Genomic DNA, 26,390 nt, shown 5'->3' on the forward strand with positions numbered 1-26,390 from the left:
TAATTTGAGTGACTTCTTTTTGCTAATTATTTCCTATTTTCTTGTATATAGCATTTTGTACATATTTATTTGCTTGTTGTCTCCCCTATTTCACTGTGAGCTTTTCTTTGCCCAGTGCTTATTGCTATTTATGACATTTATTACTAAGTTAATAAATACTTTGAGTATAGTGAGGTGGCACAATGGATAGACTTCTGGGTCTGGAGTCAGGAAGACCTGAGTTCAAATCTGACCTCAAACACTAGTTGTCTGACTAGGCAAGTCACTTAACCTTGTTTACCCGAGTTTCCTCATTTATAAAAGGAGCTGGAGAAGGAAAAGGCAAGCCACTCAAATATTGCTAAAAAAGAAAACCCCAAATGAGGTCATGAAGAGTTGACTGACTAGAGATAAAGGTAAAAATGAAATAATGCCTTCCCTTAAGGATTCGTATGGGGTAAATGAGGCTTTGTTCCAGGATGCTTAAATTTGTTGGGATTGGGTGAAAGGGGATACTTCCTCTCTATGGTGACTTGCTTTTCTTATTATTTGCCATTTCTTTGAGGCCAGTAGCAACAACTTCTCTCAGATCATCACTTCCACCACCCTACCATGATGAAAACCTGCTCCAGAGGTCTATCTTTTCTACTGATTCCAAGAGGTGCTTTTTCTGGTTTTGCTTTTCCCATAATAGAACTCACCTCTGTCTTTTCGACTCTTCAGTTGAATTTGCCTCAGGAACTATTATGGCTATTTAGGACTCTGATAAGTGATACTGATAGTAAATACTATAGCAGTTTGGAGGAGGAAAATCACTGGGTGATGTGCCTAGAAAAGGAAAATTTAGATAGACCATGGGGATGAGGTGAGTCTGTTACTTGTATCTGAGTGACCCTTAGTAGCTCCATCTAACTTTAGCTTATTAATGAGGCCTATCTCTTTCCTTTTCTGGTAAAAATGTGGGAAGTTCTTATTGAGGAATGTTATTCTCAAGTCCCCAACTTTGGATCTTCAACCTACACCTCGAACTTTCAGGAAGTGATACTGTGTGAAAAATTCCATCCTGTGTGCACTCTTAAGAAATCTATCATTGGTTTCCTGAGTTGTTCCAGGTCATCAACTCACTTATTTAATCCTTAAAGTTTTGTCCTCTTTTTAATTAATTTAGACATTGGGCTCAGCTTGGTCCCCTGGTTAAAGCTCAACTCTATTCAAATTGTATAATATTATTATTATTTTTTTCTTTGTCATCTTATTATTGGATTGTTTATTTTCATCAAGAACTATAGGCATATATTGAAGGGAGCTATTGCCACAGGCAGGAGAAGCTAGTATTTTCCCCTTTCTGTTAGCTGCTCATAGATCCAAGAAATAACAGAATAGATTATATCTGTATAATGTTTCAGGGTTTTCAGAATTCTTTCTTTACAACAGTCTTCTAAGAAATGTAATTAAATTTTATGGTCCCTAATTTTTTTCAATGAAGAAATAGAAACATTGAGAGATTAAATGACTCTCCCAGGGTTTTATAAAGAGTATGTATCAGAGACATAGGATTAAGATCTAAGTCTCTTGCCTTCCAAACTAGTATTCTCTCCACTATATCAAGCTCCTTGTTAATGGATACCCAATATTCATTATAAATGAACCTCTTGACTTAAATAAAGGGCTGCTTGCCTTATTGAGAAATTGAAGGTCTGTTTGTAATAATACAATTCTTTGGAATCCAGGCAAATCTCAGTTTAAAATTACCTCTCAAGAGATTAATCAGATCAGACCCAAAGATAGATCAAGAAAGCTATTAGAATAGTCCTGCTATTTCCCATGATATGATCCTCAGTTCTCTCACTGTTTTATTCACCCTCTTCTGGATGTATTCTAGTTTGTCAATATCATTCCTAAAATCCTACATTGGATTAAAAGTAATTCTCTAGAGTTGTAATAATCAGAGCAGAGCATAAGACCATCGCCTCTTTTTCTACCTTTAGCATTGCAGTTTGATTGCATTAGTTCATTGATTTATGTTGAGTTTGTTTTCCACTAAACTCTTCATCTCTTTTTCATTAAGCTATTTATCATTAAAAAAATCCCCTCAAGTATAGCATCTTATCCTTATTAGATAGTTCCTTATTAGTAGTAAGTTCTTCTATTAGACTGTAAATTCCTTGAGCGAACAGACTAACTTTTGGCTTTTTTTTTTGTATCCCTAGCACTTGATGGATGAGGATGATGATGTTGATGATGATGATGATGATGATGATGATGATTCATTCTTTATTCTCAAAGAAGACCATGACATCAGGGGAGGTGATACCATGACAAATATATGAATTGGAGTGAGGGACTGCTATGCTAAGTCTCACTTTCCCCTCCTGTGAGGCAATTAGGATTAAGTGATTTGTCCAAAGTCGCACAGCCAAAGCTCTATCCACTGTGCCACCTAACTGCCCTTAGAAACTGTCTGGCACATAGTAGATGCTTAACAAGCGTTTATTGATTAATCATGATTGACATTATATTTTATCTTATTATAAAAACTTCTATATTGTTGATTTTTTATTATATTGTCAACCTATATGTTAACTAGATTTCTTAGTTAATTATTCTAATATTTGGGAAATATACTATCTATGCTATCATTTAAGTCACCCATAAAAAAACAAAGGCAGATCTTTAAGGTGTTTCACTGGAGACTTCTCTATCTAGGTTAATGTTAATCCATTAATCACTAATGGTGGGTGTAGTCATTCAGCCAATTCTAAATCCACCTACCTATACTATTATCTAGGTCACATTTCTCTCATTAGAGGACTTTGTCAAATGTCTTTAATTATTCTTTAGCTAGAGTAGTCCCCTATTCTATAAGTCTAGTAACAAAAAGAGAGATAAAGTTTGATTGACTTATTTTTGAGGCAGTTAGGGGTTGCTGTGAATAGAAAACTAGACCTGCAGGTTGGAAATACCAGAGTTCAAATCCAGTCTCAGACATTTACTTGCTGCATGATCCAAGGCAAGTCCCTTAATCTCTACCTTCCACAGCTTCCTCATATGTAAATGGGGATAATTGTATCTACCTTCCAAGGTTATCAGAATAATATGAGATATTTGCAAAAATGCTTTGTAAACCTTAAAGTACTTTATAAATTCTAGCTGTTATTATAGCTATTATGATGAGCTCCTTCTGCCTCAGGAAATCTTTGCTTCACTTTCTATATATTCAGAAAACTTTTTCATAATATAGCCTAGAATTTTTCCTTAATTTGAGGTCATGTGTTTCTAAATATGCTTGCCTTTTCCTCTCTTTTTTTGCTGTGCTCTTGTTTCTTCTCCTTAGAATGTCTTGCTTGAACATCTCCATCTTCTGATGTCCCCCAAATTCTAACTTGTAATACCTTTTCCAAGAAATCTTTCCAGATATACCAAGCTAGAAGTAATCTCTCCTCCCATTGAATCCAATAACATTTTGTTTATATCTCCCTTAGAGTTATTAAATTCTACCTTTTGTGATAATTACTTATAAAGGAAGAGGTAACACAGTTCATAAAAAGAGTGCTAGGATTTGACCAACCCAAAAGCTCTTTGACCCTATGAAAATCATTTAACCACTATGTGCCCCAAAGAACTCCCTAGGACTTATCTACTTAGTTATAGATAGGCTGCCATCTGTATTGGTCATAAGATCAGAGATTCAAAACTAGAAGAGACCTTAAAGGTCTAATTGAACTCTTGTTTTACATATGAAGAAACTGAGATCCAAGGACATCAAGTAATTTGCCTAGGATAGAGGGAATCCCCCATAGTGGGAGTTTTTCATACTGACAGAATCACTGAGACTTTGTATTTTTGCATATGATAATGTATTATAATATATATCACATATATGATTATATACATATATGTGTGTGAATATATGCACAATGTATGTATGTTTCTATATTTATAGCTAATGTCTCTTACTAGCTCATAAAATCCAATGAAAGTGGGGATTGTGTCTTACTCATATTTATATCCTTCAAGGATTCAAATTCAGTACATTGCATTTATTAGGCTTTCAGTAGATATTTATTGATTAATGGACTGACTCACTAAATAAATGAATCAATTTTTATTTCATTCATAAGGACAACCTGGTCTATATAAAGACATGTTTCTCCCAGTCCTGGCTCAGTTTCCTGATAAAACCAATTTAGTGTACTTTAATGTACATGTACTTCTCCAACTATTCATTCAGCAATTATTGGTTGAATGGCTATTGTGTGTAAAGCACTGTGCTTATATTCAAGTATATGTAAGTTATAATAGCTATTAATTTACATGCAGATCCCTTAGGTGTCTGGAACCAATCTGATAGTTTCTGAACATTCTATTCTTTAAATATCCATTAGCAGACATAATTTTAAAGGGTTTAAATATTGAAATGGCAGTGGCCCTGCCAAGGCATTATGTTTAGGAAATTTGAATTGAGAAGACAGTTACAGAGAAACTTAGAGTTGGAAGAAATCACCTTATGTGGCCTATGTAGTCTTTTCCGGAAAAAAATATGTATTTGATCCAAAAAATATAATATCTACTTAGTAATAATCTTATGTTATAATCTTATAATGTTAAATGGCAATTTTTAAAATAAAAGACCAACATTTTATCAGATCTTAGTTGCATTTGTTAACCCTAGTGATGGATATCCAAGATTATAATGTAAATGATCATTTTTCTCAAAAGCACTTGGACCCTGAGTCTACCTACAAATGCAGTTGGAATGGTGAGTTTATGAAAATGTTAAGTTTATAATTCAGTGACCATTTCTATTTTCTATAAATGATTCTTTGATGCTCTTCTAAAAATATGTCTCAGTTCTCAGTGACTCAACCAATCCCCCATCCCTTAGCCTTTCCTGTAACAAATTTGGACAGTTAAGCAAAACAAATCAATAGTTGACCATGCCTAAAAATCTATGGGTTCCTTACCTGTGGCTCCCCTGACTGCTGAAAGTTAGGAAATTGCATTGGTCAACATACTGAATACATTCAAGATCTGCCGTTTTTGTATTTTGTCACCTAGTTTTAATTTGAATTTATCTTATTATCAGTGATTTAGAGAAATCTTTCATATGGTTGTTGATAGTGTGCCCTTTTCTTTTAAAAACTGCCTGTTCATATCTTTGAATGAGAATTCTTTAATTTCTTAGTTAACCTTCTGAGACTTAAAGCACCAATAGCAGTTTACTCATGTTGTATTTTGGGAAAGAAAACTCCCTTTTCACAGGTATAGAGCAGACTGACTGAAAATGACTTTGATTGTCCCTTTCTTGGGGAAATGAAATTTACCATTTTGTTTTTTGATTCAGTGGATAGCTAGAATGTCAAATAGTACCCTGGTAAATCTATTAAGTCACCACCATAGGCAAACTTCAGTGGCAGCTACCCAAAGACTTGTAAACTTTAGCTCCTTTTATAAACAATTTATCTTCTCCAAAACACATAGGATTAAAATAGATCCCAAGGGAAGGATTTCAGCTTAATGTCTTAGTCAATATGAAATGTAGATTTGGGGATGTTATTGTTCTTGAAATGACTTTTAGAAACAATATTAAAAGTACATATCTCTTGTTGAGGAACAATCAAAATTATTTATCTCAACAAATACTGGTTCTACAATGATTTGTCTATATTTTCTAGATTTCAGAGGATTTCCCCTTTAGCCAGTACATATTGGATTAATCATTTAAAACTGAAAAGGATCCTAGGTGAACAATTCTTTTCACAAGAACTGTTCAGAATCCAGATGGCACCTACAGACCAGACCTTAGAGTACACAGATCTTAGATTCAAGCCCTCTTTTGACATTTCCTCCTCTGACATTGGTTATGTTACTGTGGACAAGTGCCTCAGGCAACCTTATACAACTAATATTAAGAATAGTTGCTTAACTGCATTGTGGGAGTCCACTATACTATGAAATCAAAGTTTTGGACTTTCCTCCTTTAAAGTTCCATAAGCATAGATCTTAGTGTGAGATTATCTTCCCTAAATTTTCCACTGATTGTTCTGTTAGACTTCCTAACAAAAGTTTAGCTAGGAACTCTTCAACTTTTTTTTTGTCATGGACCCCATTGACAGTCTGGTGATATCTAGGAAATGCTGCAAAAATATAGTTTTTAAATGCATAAAATAAAGTGCATAGAGCTACAGAGAAAACCAATTATATTGAAATAAAAATGTAATCAAATTGAAAAAAAATTTAATAGACTCCAGGTTAAGAATCCATGCCTATACCACTTCAACAAATTATAATATTGAGTTTTACATTCAAGTATCTTATATAAGGTACAATAGAATTTCAAGCTCAGTTATTCTACAACTACTTATGCTCTATCTAGTTTTACCTCATTTGAAAAATATTGAAGAATAACAAGGCTATTTGCAACATTCATTCATCAATTTTTTGTTCCATAGTTCCATCAATTAATGAAACCTTAAATTGTCAATATAGATCCTAAATTATGAATCATTTTGGAGTCTTTATGACAACTTTACTGCTTCAAAGAGAATGATTAGGTATAGTATTGTGAAAGGATGGAACTTTCATTTCTGAAAAATGTCAAATGGATTGTGTGTCTTAGAGCCCCTTCTTTTTCATTTCTGTCTAAACAATTTGGGATAGCTATTGGGTGATGTATACCTCTTAATAGAAAAATTAGGAAGACAAATATCCTGTTTACTGATGACATGGTTGGTCAGAAAAGGTCTAAAGACACATTTCATTTATTTATTTATGTTTTTATCTTATAGTTTATTTGTTTTCCAATTCAATGGTAGTTTCTACCAATTTTTTTTTTTTGGTGACATTTTGAGTATTATAATTTTTCTCTCTCCCTTTACCTCTTCTCTCCCCTCAACTGAAGGAAATCTGATATAGACTTTACATTTGTGTCCATGATAAAGCATAAATCGAAATTGAACTTGTTGTGAGAGAAGAATCAGATCAAAAAGGAAGAAAGAAAATATTAGAGATAGCAACTGGCAACTTTTTTTTTTTTTTGCAAGGCAATGAGGTTAAGTGGCTTGCCCAAGGCCACACAGCTAGGGAAGTATTAAGTGTCTGAGGCCGGATTTGAACTCAGGCACTCCTGACTCCAGGGCCGGTGCTCTATCCACTGTGCCACCTAGCCACCCCAATTGGCAACTTTTAAAAATTGAAAATAATAAGATTTAGGGGTGGCTAGGTGGTGCAGTGGATAGAGCACCGGCCCTGGAGTCAGGAGTGCCTGAGTTCAAATCCGGCCTCAGACACTTAATACTTCCCTAGCTGTGTGGCCTTGGGCAAGCCACTTAGCCCCATTTGTCTTGCAAAAACCTAAAATAATAATAATAATAATAATAATAATAATAATAATAATAATAACAATAATGATGATGGTAATAATAATAATAATAATAATAATAATAATAATAATAAAAGTTTTGATCTTCATTTAAACTCCACAATTCCTTCTCTGGATACAGATAGTATTCTCCATCACAGATCCCCTAAAATGGCCCTGATTATTGCACTGATGAATGAGCAAATCTATCATGGTTAATCATTACCCCATGTTGTTGATATGTATAGTGTTTTCCTGATTCTATTCTCTGTTCATCTCATTCAGCATCAATTCATGCAAATCTTTCCAGGCTTTTCTGAAATCTCATCCCTCATGATTTCTTTTTTTTTTAAAGTTTTTACAAGGCAGTGGGGGTTAAGTGACTTGCCCAAGGTCACACAGCTAGGCAATTATTATATGTCTGAGACTGTATTTGAACTCAGGTCCTCCTGACTCCAGATCTGGTACTCTATCCATTGCGCTACCTAGCTGCCCCCCTCTTTGTGATATCTTATAGAACAATAGTGTTCCATCACATCTATCTATCTATCTATCTATCTATCTATCTATCTATCTATCTATCATATTTATAGATAGATAGATAGATCTCTATATATCACAATTTGTACAGTTATTCCCCAATTGATGACATCCCCTCAATTTTCAATTCTTTGCCACTACAGAGCTGCTGTGAATATTTTTGTAAATGTGGGATTTTTGCCCTTTTTCATGATCTCTTCAGTGTACAGGCCTAATAGTGGTATTGTTGGATCAAAGGCCACACACCTTTTTATTGCCCTTTTGGTATAATTCCAAATTGCTCTCCAGACAGTGCATTAGTGTTCCAGATTTCCCACATCCTCTCCAACATTGATCATTATCCTTTCTGGTCATATTGGCCAATCTGAATGGTGAAATGATTTTAAGACACATTTTATTGCAAAAATTTAAAAATAAAATGAAATATAGATTCTTAAAATAAGAAGCATTTGGACAGAGTAACTAATTATTGGTATAAGCTTTTAAATGTCTTTTGTATAAATGTGTTTGAGGACAATGCCCACTGCATTACCTAGTATCCCTTCCACAACAAGGACCTACACAACAATTTCCTCTTGGTGAGTAGTTCCAGGAAAAAGTTCCTGTGTGGATCAATTTGTATGCTGTTTTCTATCAATCCATGAAAACTGTTTCATTTATTTCCCTTCTTTCCATCACTTCCAAGAAACTCTGAGCCATAGTCTGTTAAAGTAATTAACTCATTTCAGGTGCCTGCTAATATCAACCTCTTTTTAGGATTTCTATTCTCATCCTTAATTGAGAATTATATTTAATTTTTAAAATTTATTCTTTTTTTAAATTTTCAAATGTTATGTTTGACATTGTGTTTATTTTTTTAATCTGTCTCCAATAATTTTGGTTATAGGTATCCTTTGATAAATTACATGGTGTTGGAGTGAGAAGAATTGCAATAGGGGAATTAGTCAAAGAAATAGAAGGGTTAGTCCTGGAGGTGGGACTTAAAATTGCATGTTTATGGATTGGTGGGTAGGCCATCTGATCTCTCATACTATCTAATTAAAACACTGAAGATGATCCACATCTTTGAGAATGTTGCCTAATTCTCTATCTATGTTGAATGGTTATCTTCTCATTATGAAGGTTCTGAACATTCTGTTAGCTACAGTTAGCTATTTTCCTATTCTGTCACAAATTCATACAATTACCTTAATGTAATATAGATGTTTTGGTATTACAAAGGTGCCACAGAACACTAAAGCCATCAACATAAATACTGATGCTAAAAAATGATGGAAGGGGCCACTAGAATGTTCTGCCATATAGTTATTAAAACAACTGAGAAGATTTCTGAGATTTGGTTGTTTGTAGTCAGGCAATGCCAATTTAGTCCAACAAATAAAAAGAGAGGAGAGGGGGAGAGAGAGAGAGAGAGAGAGAGAGAGAGAGAGAGAGAGAGAGAGAGAGAGAGAGATTCATGCATTAATAAATATTGTTGTGAATGAGTAGTGGTGCAATTGTATTTTGTGTGTTGGAGAAGGAAGACTCAATTCTGGGAATTGTGGGTTCAGACAGGGGAGAGTCAGAGGAAATAAATATCTCCTTTCCAGTTGGATAGTAAGGGCTTTCGGGAGGGGATGAGATTTCAGGGACTGTTTGAGAGATGAAAAGGAGAGAGTCTGTTGAAACGGAAGGGAAAAGATGGTTCCAGGAAGAGGGTGTGTTATAAGAGTTTTGGAGGCAGGGAGGGTGAAGGGAGCTAAGATTAAATTAGTCTCTAGTGGACAAGCTCCAAGATAGAAGGAGTTGAGTGGTGGTGGTGGTGAGTTAAAGAGAAAGCTGAGCAGTAGGAGCTTTTAACTTATTCAGGTGGTTTGGGAGGCTCTAAGTTTGGCTCTGAGTTTCTCTGCAGTCCTGGGCAAGTCATTTTGACATACTGTACTCTTGAGTCCTCATTTGTAAAAGGAAAGCTATACTAGGGTAAGTTAATGGCTGAGACAAATGAAAGCATATTTTCAAAATATTCTATTTGTGAAACATGACAACCCAAACTGATAACAATATTATAGAAAATATGAGGAAACTATGTGTTGGGATGTATTGATGAGGGTTTATAGAAATGAATATATCTAATACTCCCTGCCCAGCCGAGAGTCTATTTTTCAAAAGATTGGAAAAAGAAAAAAAATCAACAGTTTCAAACAATTTGAATAACTTGTATAAAACTACCTTAGAAGCCAAGGAAAACAAGAGGAAAAAAGTGTTATTTTGTGGCATTCAGTACTGAGAAAAATAAGAATCCAAATGAATTTTCATTGTACAATATAAAATGGACTGTCTCATTACCAAACTTGAACTGGATAGTGATTTGTGCCTGGCTCACTGTTGAAAAGACTTACCTTGGTGGAAGGGAAAATGTGTAAGGGCATCAGAGAGATATTTTATATCAAAGTCCTCCCTAATTTACATGTAGCTCTAAACTCTAGGTAACTAGAAATGGAGAGGGCACTACAGCATAAGTATGATTTTTCATAAGTTTCCTGGGGGACATTAATTGTATACAATCTAGTATTACCTCACACTGCTTCCCATTCCCCAAAAGATTGGAACTAAATTATAGGTAAATCAATGTTAATAAAAATATTATTTTGCCCCACAGGGCAATGACTTAAATATGACTTAAAATCTATAGTAGGAAATTTGGTATATTTACAGTCATAAATTTTGATTTCCTTGGAAAAGTTCTAAAAAATATCTGCATTTATGGTGCCTGGAGTTATTACCCAATAATAATTTCCAATTCCCCAATAATTACTATTCTCTCATCCTACTTTATTTTACTCAGTGGTACTAAACCTTTAGATGTTAACACTATTTCTTCAAACTCCTGTTATTTATTCCTTAATTTCTATTCACTTCAATACTATTCTTATTATGTTTCCTTTTCAACCTATACTCTTTCACTGTGCCCTATGGAACTCCTGCTATATCATTAACAAATTTTTTCTTTTGTTTTAAACCTTTTTATCTCTTGCTTCTTGTATCTTCTCAAATTCATGGGGATCAAACTTCTTTCAAAAGACACTATATCACTGCTCATTCTTTCTATTACTAGTTGCACCTTCTTTATAGTCTCTAAGTCATTGATCCTTGTGGGTAGTACTCAGATTGTGTTTTGTTCTCAATTTACTCTTTCAGACCTCTGTTCTATGACTTTTCCTTTTTTTTTTTGAGGTTCACTCTATTTGAATTTACTAATCCCAGTCCTTTTGTCTACAATTATCTACCCACATGGATTTTCTCTTCTTTCTTATAAGTTTCTTTAAGTTTATTGCCTGACTCATAGTTTTCCACTTCAACTCTAAATTTCTCCTCATTTTAGGAAACAATGCTTATAAATGTGTAAACAATACATATCCACATTTATAACATATAAATGTATAAACTTATTCATGTATAAAGTATATTTATAATACATGCAGACACACATGCAAAATTTATATGTACGTATATATGCAAATATATACATACACACACACACACACATATAGACACACCACACAGGGATGGTCATACACATTCCACATCCATGTCCAAGTAATGTGAAATTCCTCTATCTGATGATCATTGTCTTCTATTCTTTAATCTTTCCTTGTGCCTTTCTAATCCTAAACTTATTCTTTGTCCTTCCTGTGGGACTGTGACTTCCAATTCCTCCAACCCTCAGGACTTTTTTGGACCATCACCTCTGCTTTGGTTATATTATCCTCCTTTCCTAATTTTGACCTTTTAGTGAATAAATTCAATTTTACTCTTTAATCTACTTTCAAATCTCTTCCTCCCTTTCCTATTGCTGATCATACCTTGCTAATCTCCAATTCTGGATTAATCTTATCATTTCTCCTTCTTTGTTCTTATTTATGGCCTTGTGTAACAAAATTAGAAATTGCCAAACTGTGCTGATAAAACTGTGCAATAGAAATGTAAGTAATATAATCACAGCTTCATTGTGGCTAGACAATTCTGCTCTTTCCTAATTGATTTTTTATGCCACTCACCAAAGTAGTTTTTTCCAAACCTTCTCCTTCTCCTCCTTCCCTTGCTTCCTTTTCCCTTCCCTCCTCTTCCAGCTCTTTCATTGCCTTCTTTTGCTTCCTTCCCTTTCTGATCAGCAAAACTCTGCTCACTGTTTCCTCATTTCACATACCTCTGACAGCATCATTGACTATTTTCTTCTTTACTGTATTCTTTGTGGAAAAGGAGACCCTGATTCATTGTCAATATCAGCAATTCTACATGTATCTTTGATCCCATCCCCTTTCTTTTTTTTAGTTTTTTTTCCCAAGGCAATGGGGTTAAGTGGCTTGCCCAAGGCCACACAGCTAGGTAATTATTAAGTGTCTGTGAGCGAATTTGAACTCAGGTCCTCCTGACTATCCATTGCGCCACCTAGCTGCCTCCTCCCCTTCCATTTTCTTCAACAGATTGTCTCTTTTTCACCCTTTTCTATTTCTTATCTCCAATTTCTCATTATCTTCTGGTATCTTCACTGTTAGCCACTTTCCCCCATCAGTTTTCATCCTTTATCTTTCCTCTCCTTTCTTATCTTGACTTCTGAAAAAAGCCATATAATGGGCACCCAACTTCTCTAACTTCTAAAACTTGTATTCTATATTCTGGGTTCCAACTTCATCATAAACAAAAACTGACAACATATGGGTAGTTCTGAACAATATGGATAGTTCTGAACTTGACAAAGATTTAAATTTGAGTTCTCCTTCAGAAACTTACTAATTACTTGATCCTGAGCAAGTCACATAATCTGTCTCTACTTTAGGTTCCTCATCTGTAGAATGGGGAAAATAATAACTTCTATCTCTCAGGGTGGTTGTGAGAATAAAATATATAAAGTACTTTAAAAGATATTTAATATATGTGTAAAATATCATTATTATTTTCTCTAATCTAATGGCATTTTCCAGTACTCATAATTTTTTACTTCTCTGTAGCATTTCATACTACTGACCACCTTTCTCCCTTTGGATATTCTCTTCTATATTTTAAAAAAAATGCTGACTGTGTTGGCTCTGCCCTTACCTGTCTGACTAATTCTCAATATATTTTTCTGTATAGCTCATACATGCACACCCACTGTGGATGCTCCCCAAAGCTCTGTTCTCATCCATCTTACCTATTCTGTCTATGATTTCTGACTTGGTAAAGCTCCTTTGGAGTTCAATCATCGTAATCATAAAGATGATTTCTGAACCTAGATATCTAGCCATAGTTCTTCTTCTGAACATCAATCCCACATTACTAAATGCCTATTGATTATCTCAAACTGGATATACTATAAGCATCACAAATTCACCATTTCAAAAAAAACAGTTCATAATTTCCCCTCATTACCTACCCCTCCTCTGAACTTTCACCATTTTCTAAGTTGCTCAGTTTTCCAATCATAGTGTTATCTTTGACTATTCATCATTACTTGCTCCACATATCAAATCAATTTTCAAATCTTTTAATTTGGATTTCCAAAATATCTTTACCAGATATCCCTTCATTTCTACCCACATTATCGCTGATCAATATATTATTTTTTTCTGGATTATTGCAATAGTTTCCTAATTGGTCTTCCTGGATCAAATCTCTTCATCTTCCAATATTTGCCAACAGTTGGCAATGATTTTTCCTAAAATGTGAGTTTGACTGTAAAACCTCCCTCACTCCTAATTCAACAAATTCCAGTGACCTCTAGGACCAAATATAATTTCCATTATTTGTCATTCAAAGCATGTCAAAACTATCCATTTCCTATATTTCTAGATTGTTATAAATTACTTCTCTCCATATACTCTACAGTCAAGGAACACTGGTACTGTTCCTTACTCATAAAGTACCATCTGCTGTGTACATGCTTTTTCGCCTGTCTTATACCATCTTTCAATGAACCTGTACTTCGTATATTCCTTGAATTCTTTCAAATCTTTGCTGAAGTACAACCTCTTCCAGGTTATCTTTCATATTTCATAACTTTTCATATTTTATACTTTTCATATTTCATAACTATATCTGTATATTAACATGTTATTTCCAAGATCCTTTCAGTCAATTAATGTTTCAGTTCTTCCTTTGTATCTCCAATTCTTCACTTAATTCCTGGTACAAAGTAAATGCTAAATAAATCCTTAATATATTACTGATTGTTAGATTGCTAGGGATAAATCTTTAGAAATATTTGTAACATCATTTTAAAAATGTGATCATTAATTAATGCTTAATTCTAGCTGCTGTATGAAAACAATATAACCACAACAAAATGAAAACAATAATGATTAAATCATATTAAGAATCATGACAACTCCATAGTGGATAATGTAATAGGGAGGGCATGCATCAGGAAGATGAGTTCGTTTTACAGTTGATATGTTCTGGTTATGTAACCATAGGAAAGTCATTTTATTTTTTGATGACCCAATAATTCTGTAGGACAGGAGTTCTTCACTTTTTCTGTGTCCCAGACCATTGGATGCCTTCTCATAATGTTTGTGGGCTACGTCCATAATGGAATGACATGATAAATTTCAGTTAGAAGCTAGTGAAATAAAGATGTAATCTTCCCATCCAAGATATTGGACCATCTGAAATTTATCCATAGAATTGACTGGATTGCTTGTGGACTCAAGATTAAGAAACCTTTCTTTAAGACTAAGTTGTAGAGCAATCCTAAAACTGTTTTAATCTAGTTCCTTATACTAAATAAACAATAGAGATAGTACTTTTCTTCCCTCTGCTCCCCCAAATCAAAACATTACTAATTTATTTTATAGCCACACAAGCAAAATGGAGATCAGAGGCAATTATCTTGATAATTCAGAGCAAAAATATTTTTCACTTGGAATACCCAGATAACCTATTTATGTTTTCTTTAAATGATCAAGGAACTTTGCCAGTGTGGATAGACCCTAAGCTTTAAATAATGACAAACCAAGACTCAGCTAAATTATTGTTAGGATAGGACAGGCAAGAGTATTAGACAAGAAAATTTGTCTCAGAGACCCACCTATGCTTTGAGCTGAATTTTGAAGACTGTTAACTTGAGCATGTCAATTGTTAATGACTAGAGTGAAAATAATCACAGTAATAATAATAATAATAATACCAATAATAAGTAATCATGATGAAAATAAAACTAAATTGCTAGCATTTACATAGTGTTAACTTTAAAGACTAAATAACAGTTATCTCATTTGATACTTGCAACAACCCTGGGATATATTTAAATTATTATTCTAGTTTTACAGATAAGGAAATTGAGACTGAAGGAAGTTAAGAGATTTCCTTAGAGCCATATAGCTAGGAAGTAACTCAGACTGGATTTGAAATTAGGTCTTCCTGACTCCAAGCCCAGCTATCCTCTGGGCCACCTAGCTGCCTTCATAGACAGAGATAATGGAAGAGGAAAGAAAGAGGGAAAAGAGAGAAGGAGAGGGAAAAACTTAAGAAATCAAAAATGGATTTTTAGTATCCCACAGTTTTACAACATTTCAGTAGTGCCGTAAGTCTCTGATTTATGGCTTACAAGTTATTTGCTTAAAACTTTCCAAGGGTGTGCTTGGGCCGCATTTTACAGATGGAGGCGATCATTCTCCACCTTATTAGGGAGGCAGAGCTGTTTCATTCTGTCCTGTTCCCTACCCAATGATATACTTTTTATTGCTCAAGAGCTATAGAATTGTGTCTGTCTCTATTGTTGTCAGCCTGATGGGAATTCATGTAATTGAAAGCGTTTATCCTCTCTTAGTAGAAAAATTGGGCACTTGGAAGTAATGAAATCCTCCACCTTTGTCCATGGCACAGACAATACCATTCACTCAGCTTTGTTCTAAAGTTTCTACTATTTCTGGTTTAGCCTATATTGAGAGAACTCAGCCTTGAGCAAGAAGGAAAGTGGGGATTTCTTGGGGCTGATGCTAGTAACCCATTACCCTGGAGTTGAATTTTTGTTCAACCAGGTCCTTAGGGGAAAAAAACCAGACATTTTTTTAGGATAACATGAGGTAGGAAATTACTTGGAATGGAATTTAGTTTAAATAATTAATTTGCCTGGAGTCTGCTTGGCTATTATTCTCCTTTGCTAAAATAAAACTCCCCCTGCCTTTTTCAGAAGGTTGTCTTGAAAAGGTAAAGTGAACATTTCTAATGAAGCAAATAGTTCAACCTTCCCACCTCTGGCTTAAATTCCTCATTTCAGTTTTGTGAGTAATAAATGCTACATGCAGATCTTTAAGGTAGATCAGAGAATGTGGGTGTTTAACAGGACAGTACCCCCTGCCAGGATGAATAGAAATGAGTCTTTTCAATAGCTCATTTATCAAAGCAAAGCAAGAAGGGAGGACTTAAATGATAGGAAATGGGGTGCCAATAGGGGCATTGTGACACAGCACCCCAAAATGCTATTAAAGACTGGTGTTTTAAACTTTGTCACCTGACTCCTAAGTTTCTTGACTACCAAAAACGAGAGGGATAGAAGTTAAAAAAAATAGCTGGAGTATAGGTCATGTATTTCAGGAGGGATATACTTAGTGGGATTATGCTATGAATGCAGCATGGGACCATGGAAAAAGAAGCTGATCAGAAGGTAAGGGGGGTTGGTTGTGGTAGGAGTAGTAATCCTAATTTTGCCACTTATTAGTGATCTATAGATGACTTTGGGTAAGTCATGTCATTTCTTTGAATTCCAAGGACTCTAAAATTTTTACTATGAGAAAAATGCATTCTCAATTGCATAGTAGTATTGAAATATGAGAATGAAAGCATGACAAAGTGTTTGGAGAGTCCGGCTAAGAGTTAGAAAGTCATGAATTCAGGTCTTGTCCCTAAAATATGCTAGATGTGTGATTATGGGCAGGTCATTCCATGTTGTAGATAACTCTCCAAACCAATAATTTATAGGAGAGTTGCCAATCGGCATTGACTCGAGGAGTTTCCTAAAAAAGATGAAATCACCAACTCTCTCTCTCTCTCTCTCTCTCTCTCTCTCTCTCTCTCTCTCTCTCTCTCTCTCCCTCCCGCTCTCCCTCCTCTCTGTCTTGCTCAAAAAATGAATAATTTTGCCCATGTGGATCTATGTACATACACACATACATATACAAACAAACACATGCATATGTTAATATATGTATGGATAGTTGTACAGAGATGTGCTGGAGCCAGCTCTAACCATCTCTCAGTCTGGTTGCAAAATCACATATGTATAACACATAGGTATATATACATATAATGTATCTTGTTTTCTATTTATATTTCTATTCTATTGCTGAACTCTTATTGAGGAGAATAGAATGGGTTGGTATGTATCCAATAAAACCAAATGAACATAAAATTTCTAAGTTCTAAATCTTTTTTTTTCTTTGCATGATTCATGAAAAGGAATTGATTTTCTCTGGATTTATTTTTGAAAGATAATTAAAAAATTCCTCCACCACTAACCAAACATATATAGACACAGAAATATTCTGTTTCTGAGAAAATCCCTGTTCATGAAGCTGGATTTAGATTGATCCCATACCAGTTCAGGATACTGAAATAACTTGTAAATATAGCTTGAAGATAAGAATACTGAACTTACTTATTGTAAGCTCTGTGAGGGTGTTGACTAAATAATTTTCTATTTCTTCCAGAACCATGTGTAGTAAAATTGCAGGTATTAGGAATTTAACAAGTTTGTTTGAGTGAAGGAGTGAATGTAGAAGAAGGATAAGATTTATTATTTTTGAGAATAGAACTAGGATCCGGGGAAGGATAGTGGAGTTGTATCTGAGTTGTTTCAATTGTGTTTGATACTTTGTGACTTCTATGAATTTGGATAGGGAAAAAAATGGCATCTTAATTTTTGATAATCTTGACTGGAATTTAGCATTTCTTTCTCATTGAAGGGATTATTATTATTCTGAGAATGAGTTTATATGTTTCACCAGTTGACCAAAGGAATATGTGACTCAAAAATGTTAAGAATTCCTGTTTTAAAAAATTTCTCAAAGAAAGGTGTTACTTGATAGGCAGAGATCTCTGATGTTGGAGGGGTTCAACAGGTATAGATGCATATTGTTCAGAAATGGTATAGCAAAGAGTCTAGGTCTCTCTTCAGACTCTGAATTTCTCTGTTTTGACATAGTTAATAGATTCTCTGTAGATGCATGGAAACCATCCTGATAGTGAACTATTTATGAGTGAGTCATACTGACGAGAAAGTCTAACACAGGAAACCGGACTATTCCCTTAGCTCTTCCTCTCTTGCCTTGTTTGCTCTTTCAACTTTCTTACTTCATTTAATGAAGAATAACTATTTCAGGTACAGTTTGTGTTAGAAGAACAGCTTGAACACAGATGCCCTTTTTTTACCTTAGGACAGAAGGTGCCAACCTGAGAGATTTGGTTCCTTTATCAAATCTGTCAGAACAAAGTAGACCGCTAGGAAACTAGCCAGTTGACTCGTAATATGTTTGGGATGTTTCCTTCTCTTCACACACTCCCTTTTGCACATGCAAGAACCTTTAGCATCTCTCTTTTTTTTACTAATTTATGGTAGAAACATGTTTACTGCAGAGTGCAGGAGAAGGCTTTCAGATAGAACTAATGTCCCTGGGGGGGGGGAGGGAGGGAGACTTATTTTATACATGTGAATGGCTGGGCTTCAGTGATTCTTCTGGTAATATTGATCCCAGAAGTCGGCTTCTGGCTTCAGTTGCAATGCCTACCTTGCAGTTTAGGTTGTTATCTGTTTTGCTTTGTAGTGTTATAGATTTTTACCTAAATCAGCTTGTCCATGCCTTATGATATGTGATAAGAAAAATCTATTAAAAAAGCAAAATCCAGGTCTTTGCTGAGGTATCTCAAGAACCATATTATTGAAGAATCAAACAACTTTTTGCTAATGTTGTTTCTCTTCTGGTTCATTTTTGAAAGGGCTCTTGAGTCTTCTTGGATGGTTGTGTGGGTTGCCAGATATTTGTTAAATTTTCACTATGAATATTTATGCCCCAGAAATCAGAAAATGCTATAATCAAGGGCTTGATTTATTGTTTTGTGGATTATTTAGAATAAGAAAGCAATAGAGAAGAAAATAATGCAGACAGCTGAAAAGTATGTCTTGGGTACAACTTAACTTTCAGAGAGTTGTTTGTCATACATTTACCATCATATCCCTGATTATATAAGATGAAAAATATGAAGTACTCTGCAGTTAAACACCATGTAGGCTTGTCATTTTTGTTAAGGGCAATTTGGAATGAATGAATGAAAAAAGCATTTATTGATTTCTTACTATCTCTCAGACATTGTTCTAAGCACCCTGACCAGCAGCCCTAGATTTGAATCACAACTCTATCACTTTCTACCTCTGATCTTGAGCAAGATTTTTCATCTCTAAGCCTCAGTTTCTTCATCTGCAAAATATGGGGATAATAATTGGTGGTAGAAAGTAAATCATATTTCTTTTTTTGCTATTTCATGTTATTTTACTTTTTTCCTGGTTACGTGCAAAAAACAAGTTTTAACAATCACTTTTAAAACCTTGAATTCCCCTCATTGAGAAAGCAAGTTATTTGATTTGGTTAAAGATATTCAGTCATGAAAAACATTGCCACAATAGTTATGTTGTAAAAGTAAACATAACCCTCCCCTAAAAGAAACCTCAAGAAAAATAAAGTAAAAAAAGTATGCTTCAATCAGTATTGAGACACAATTAGTTCTATCTTTGGGATGAATAGTATTCTTTATCATAAATCCTTGAGAGTTCTCTTGGGTCACAGCATTGCTGAGAAAAGGTTAGTCATTCACAGTTGCTCATTGTGTAACATTGCTGTTAACTTTGTAGATAGTACATTTCCCATTGTATCTGCTCATGCAAGTTTTTTTTACTGAGAGCATCCTGTTCATCATTTCTTATAACAGAATAGAATTTAGTTTTAATAACATACCACAGTTTGTTCAGCCATTCCCAAATGATGAGCGTCCCCTCAACTTCCAGGTCCTCGTCACAAGAAAAGAGCTGCTATAAATATCCTTATACATATAGGTCTTTTTCCTTCTTGTTTTTCCATCCTGGAATATAAATCTGGTAGTGGCACTGCTAGACCAAAGGGTAGCCTTTGGATATAGTTCCAAATTACAGAATTGTTGAATCATTTCACAACTCCTCCAACATTGCATTAATGTCTGTCAATAATGAGTTAGGACATTTTAAAAAATGATTTAAATAGATAGCATTGATAGCCTCAGCTGAAAGCTGTTCATATCTTTTGATCATTTATCAACTGGGGAAATACTTTTATGTTTTATAAATTTGACTCAGTTCTCTATATTTGAGAAGTAAATCACATTTCTTCCCTGATTCTATTCATTCTTAAATAGTTACTTCAATTACTATAGATGGAGAATGACTCAATTAAATCCTTTAACTTTCTGTTTTACTTTCTTTACTATACCTGATCTCTACATTGATTTGAGAAAAATATTTGAATATCTGTGAGTTAATTAATTTGGATGATCATTAAAATTATGTACATCACTACAAGTTGTCTACTTTCTCCTGATATTATCACATACCTAGATTTTACCATGTGAAATATTTTTTGCTCATAAATTTTCTTGATAACATTTCTTACAACTGTCATGCTTAATTTTTATTTCTTTAGAAACAGTAGTTCTCTATAACTCATAGTCATGCAACTACACACTGATCAGGATCTTGGTACATAAAAGATGGTTTTTGTTTCTTGGAGAAGTTTGGGGTTATTAATGGAACCAAATATCATTCTCTTCCTCTTAATTTTTTGCCTGATTTTCTGTCTAGTTGTATTATTGTATTATCTCTCCCAGATGTTCTCATACTAAATTGATTTTTACTAGTTGAGAAAAGCAAGAAAATTCTTTAACTTGAACTCCCTAATAATATTGGCCATTACAGGTTGTCATGGGATCTTTCATAGACATTATACCTCTATTTTATAACAACTTGCTTCTGGAATTATGATTTCAACTTGATCAAGAACTACTAAATGTCATTTCCTAGCTGGCTGTATTTAAGAAAAACATGGATCTTTAAATAACATGCATCATAACTATCCAGTAGAAATAATATCCAGTATTAAGATTGATGACTATCTCTCACAGACTTCTATTTCAATAAAGCATCAATGCTGTTTCACTTGACTTCTTCTCCTATCACCTCCTTCACAGTCTCCCATCTTTTCTATGAGTATTATCTCAATTAAAATGCAAACTCCTTGAGGGCAAGGACTATCTTTACTTTTGAATCTGTATCTCCAGAACTTAACACAGTGTGTTACACATGATTTTCAGTCATATCCAACTCGTCGTGATCCACTCAGGGTTTTCTTAACAAAATAACCAGAATGATTTTGCCTGCCTTCCTTCCTTCCTTCCTTCCTTCCTTCCTTCCTTCCTTCCTTCCTTCCTTCCTTCCCTTCCTTCTTTCTTCTTTCTTCCTTCTGTCCTTCCTCTTTCCTTCTTCTTCTTCTTCTTCTCTCTCTCTCTCTCTCTCTCTCTCTCTCTCTCTCTCTCTCTCTCTCTCTCTCCCTCCTCCTTCCTTCCTTCTTCTTTCCTTCTTACCTTCCTAGTTTCTTTTCTTCCTCAGAGATCATATTAGTTATGCTATTCTAACTTTGATTTCTTCTAGACATGTAAAAGGACACATATCTTCTTCTATTAAGTAAATTTTTGTTGATATATTTTGCTGTTATATCACTTGCATTTTCTATTGAAACCCCCCCCCCACAGAGACTTATTACTTGTAAAACAAGAAATAAAAAGCAGGAAGAAAAAAACTCAATCTAACCAACATATCAAAAAAGTCTGTGGAAATTACTGGAAGTATAAGAAAATAAAAAAAGTTTTCTCTAAGACTGACTGGATTATTTTTGCAGGTAATTTCTTACACAAAAACACAAAGTTTATTTCAAAGGCTAGCCGTGTGTGTGTGTGTGTGTGTGTTGTGTGTGTGTGTGTGTGTGTGTGTTTGTGTGTGTGAGAGAGAGAAAGAGAGAGAGAGAGAGAGAGAGAGAGAGAGAGAGTATGGTCATTAAAATACCTCCAGCATTAAATTTGAATTGTTTTGTTTTGTTCCATTTTTAGTGTTGTAGTCATTAGATGTATTGTTTTCCTAGTCTGGCTTATTTTACTTTGCTTTGGTTCAAGTAAGTGATTCCATGCTTCTCTGTATTTATCTTTTTCATTATTTTTTAAAGCACAGTAATATTCTATTTCATTTCTAAACTATAATTTGCTTTAGTTAGCCTTTAGTCAATGAGACCTTACTTTGTTCTAGTTATTTCCTGCTTCAAAAAATACTACTATAAATATCTTGAGGGTATATGGGGACTTTATTTTTATTATTGACTTTATTGGGGTATATGTTTAGCAATGGAATGAATCTTTGGGTCAAAGACATTTCAGACACTCCACATCATCCTAAACTACTTTCTAAAATGGTTAGAGCAATTCACAACTCCACTAAAAATGCATTAGCATGCCAATCTTTCATTCTACATTGCTTATTCCCATAGTTTTAATATGTTTCTAATATTCCACCTTGCTTTCTTCTCATGCCACTTTAATTAATATCAATTTAAAATGGTAATAACACTTTATAGACTAATTGACATTCATTAGTAATCATTGGAGGAAATTCACTAGTGGGGGTTAATAGTGGTAGAAAACCATATCTCCACCTAAATCCTCATGGTGCTCAGAACCCTGAGAGAGAAGTATCTAGTTGAAATTTGGACTTTCTACCTGCCAGTGTTAATGAATTTTGGAAACATTTGTCTGTGTGCATATGCTACATGATATAACACTAAATCTGCAAATTTATTTTAGTATATTCTCTTTTTATATTGGGACAGTTTATATATGAGCCCTGAATATTTCTCTATCTATTTAATTCGAATATTTCTCTATTTTATTTTTAAGTGGTGTTTTATATACACAGATACTGAATATACTTTGGTGGTTTATCTTCCAGATAGTTTTTTCAATCTGAAGCTATCTGGAGTGGGAATTCATTTTTTACTTTTGCTTAGGAGATTCTGTTATTGTTATATAGAAACAAAGAAGCATTGATTTTTCTGGGTTTATTTTGTAATTTGTAACTTTACTGAAGCTATTTGTCTCAATTAGTTTAATTGTGGATTTCTTAGGATAGTCCAAGTAAGCCCTTATGTCATGTCTTGCTTAAGCTTATTTTGATGCATTTAATTTATTTCTCTTGTCTTAATGCTATTGCTAGCATTTCTAGCTTGGCAGTATAATTTCTTGATAATTGATAATGAGGTTGACATATGCATTGCCAGAGATAGCTCAATGTTTGGGAGGCTCTGAAGGAAAGTGTAGTAGAGAAGATTATTAAACTGAAGGTCTGCAGAGTCATTGTGCTGATTTCATTGTATGGTTATGAACTCTCAATAGTATGTCATTGCCATCTGAGGAAACAGAATCGCTTCCTTTTGAATTGTCTTAGGAAGGTTCTGATGATCATCTGGTAGGATAAAATAGCAGACACTGAGGTTCTTTCTTGAAGTAAGCTGGGAAACATTCAAACTTTACTACAGAAAACATGACTGGTCCCATTGACTGAATGTCAAATGTATGTTTGCCAAAAAGATCATTTTATGGACAACTCACAAAGGCAAGTACTTACAAGGGGGTCAGCAAAAGCAATACAAAGACACTCTAAAGTTCTCTCTTAGAAACTTTGGAATTGATTGAGTAACATGGGAGACCTTGGCACAGGATCACTCATGCCCTCATCAGGGGAATGCACTTTGCTCTATGAGAAAAGCAGAATTATAGTAATTCAAAAGAAACGTGGGGTGCACAAAATTAGAGAAATCTCCTCACATGGTCATATGGCCTATTTGTGCCCAACCTGTGAGCACAGACATTCTGAGTTCATATTGGTCTGTTAAGTCACAGTCAGGCACACTGCAATGAGACTCCAACATAGTTATGTCATTTTGATCCTCTTTGAGAATGAAGGGTAACAATAACCAACCATCATTTATAGGGCAATGCCAAATAACTATAGGGAAAGGGAACAGTTTTATTTTATTCCTATCTTTGTGGATAAAGTTTCTGTTGGTTCCTATTACATATAATGTTAGTTTTGGGTACTTTTTACATATTTAATAATATCTTCTTATGCTTATACTTTGTCAATTTATAAAAGCACAAATAAGTATTGTACTTTGCCACAGGCTTTTTCTGCCTTTAATGATTTAATAGATGTGATTTTGAATTTTTAAAAATGAGACTACTTATGTCAATTTTTTTGCCAATGTTGAGCCATTCTTATATCTTAGGTATAAAAATAATTTTGTCATGGTGAATAATTTTTCAATAAATTGTTCTACTTTTTTGACTAGGATTTTATTTTTAAATTTTAATCAATATTCATTTTGACATTGATTTATAACCCTGTTCCTTTGTTTTATCTTTTCCTCAGTCCAGGTCACAAGATGTTATTTGTGTCACAAAAGGAATTTAATGAAGTAATTTCTTTCTTAATTTTTGTGAATAATTTGTGTAGCATAAATATTCATTTTACATGTTTGATAGAATTCTCCTATAAATATATTTGGACTAAGATTTCCCCTCTTCTCTTTTTGGTAGTTATTTTATGGCCAGTTCAATTTCCTTTTCTGAAATTCAATTATTTAATATCTTTATTTGTTCTGTTGATATGTATTTGTAGATAATATTCCATTTGTTTTGAGTTCTATATTTTGTAGATATTATTCTCTTTCTCTGGAATTCTCAGGTTTTGGGGGAATATAACTATGTAAAGTGGGTTCTGATAATTATTTTTATTTCTTCTGGGTTTGTGATTTTACCTTGTTCATTTATATTTTGTTAATTTTATTTCCATCTCTCTTTATAATAAAATTGGTTAAAACTAACTTTTTGTTGATATTTTTAAGAAACAGCTTTAGTTTTGTTGATCAGTTTTACAGTCTTTTTGGCTTCAAATTTATTTATTCTTTAATTTTTAAAATTCATTAATATTTTGGGTTTGTTATTTGTTGGTTTTCTAATTTTGAATCTCTTTTATGACTTAGTAGTCATCCATCTTTATAATTTTAGGATCCTCTATATTTATTTATATGCTTTTGATCTGAATTCTTATATACAATTTATTGTAATATTTGATATTTTCAGTTTTTATTTTAATCCCTCAATATTCACTTTCTGATAACTTTCCTTTTACTAGTGGGTATACTCCTGATACTTCACTGTAAAACTACCTCAATTTCTACCATATTGGGGAATTTGTTTTCCCAGACAGGGTCCCTATGGTCTCAGAAAAGCTTCCTTCCATTTTGCTTCACTGGTTTCTTCCCTGTAGCTCCTTTCCTTCCCTAAATGAATTGAATTAGTATCTGTTTCTTTTTGCTTGGATCAGGTATGGTAGGGGAGGGTATTGAGTGTTCGGAATTTAGGCATTACTCCATACAAAAGACATTATACTCTATCTTCCCTCTCTCTATAATAGGGTAACGTGTACCATTTATGGTGAAGTTGGGGATCATTAAGGGGAAAGGTGTATTAGCAAAGTCTCCTTATGTACCTCTGAACTTGGACTGGTTTACACAGCCCTGCTAGGAGAATAGAGGTTTGTATTTCCTGAGTGCTGAAGAAACATTTGAAAGGTTAGCATTCTCTTGATTCATGAGAATTTTTTTTCCTTTACAGGGGGTGTGTGTGTTCTTTTTTATTCTTTGCATTCAGTTGAAATTGGTCTACATTTAACAAGTACTGCCTTTTCGGAATTTTTAAGTTATTGGAGACTAGGGAAAATAACTAGTCTTTTATCTTGTTGGTCCTGCAACTTAAGGGTGTAATATTTCAACCCAGTATATATTTGACAGAAAATTTCATGATCTTTCTTCAAGTTAGGGCTTTTGTGGTGATTCCCATTTTCATTGGTAGCTGATGATTTACAATTCTTTTGACTGACTTCTTCCTCTTAGGTAAGTACATAAAGCAAGATGCAAGTAGAAGAATGAAAATTTCCATCAAGATGTCTAGTTAGCTACCACCTGACCCTGATTGTGAAGCATTTGTCATTGAATGTAGAGATTGCCCTGTACTAGAGATGTTTCTTCTGAAACCAATCCAATGATCCAGTACCGATATCTCAGTTCAACAGCCATGTTGAACATTACCACTTTGGGAAGTAAGCCATCTTGAAAAAATCCCCATCAAGTGGAAGGCCATGCCACTGGAGTGGGGTGGAAGGCATCTGGGTAGGGGAAAAGGTCATTGTAGAGAACAGAAAGGGTGCTTGAAATAATAACTTTGACATTGTCTGATGTCAAGTTATGTCATTTGAGCTTTTCTGTCCCTGAACTTCTGTCCCTGAACAAGGTAACATCTGTCAAGAGAGTAACAGTTTATGGATCACCAGGGACCAATTAGTTACAGAACAGAGATGAAACTGCCTTGTGGT

At 34.1% G+C, this 26,390-nt stretch overlaps 1 protein-coding gene across 9 annotated transcripts in view; it reads left to right on the top strand.

The window, feature by feature from the left end:
- Positions 1 to 26,390, top strand: part of LOC141488096 (estrogen receptor-like) — a 432,648-nt gene that overhangs the window by 147,459 nt on the left and 258,799 nt on the right. For 4 of the 9 annotated variants that reach the window (XM_074187836.1, XM_074187838.1, XM_074187837.1 and 1 more), the window contains one exon: positions 2,190 to 2,286. The exons of 4 other annotated variants lie outside the window; for them this stretch is intronic. In XM_074187836.1, coding sequence (XP_074043937.1) covers positions 2,196 to 2,286 — 91 coding nt within the window. In that variant the 5' untranslated portion in view covers positions 2,190 to 2,195. Of the gene's footprint in view, positions 1 to 2,189; positions 2,287 to 2,306; positions 4,739 to 26,390 lie in introns of those variants that run through there. One more of the 9 variants, XM_074187839.1, reaches the window with a different exon arrangement.

The sequence above is a fragment of the Macrotis lagotis genome, chromosome 5 (genome assembly GCF_037893015.1).
Source record: "Macrotis lagotis isolate mMagLag1 chromosome 5, bilby.v1.9.chrom.fasta, whole genome shotgun sequence".
NCBI classification, from domain to species: domain Eukaryota; kingdom Metazoa; phylum Chordata; class Mammalia; order Peramelemorphia; family Peramelidae; genus Macrotis; species Macrotis lagotis.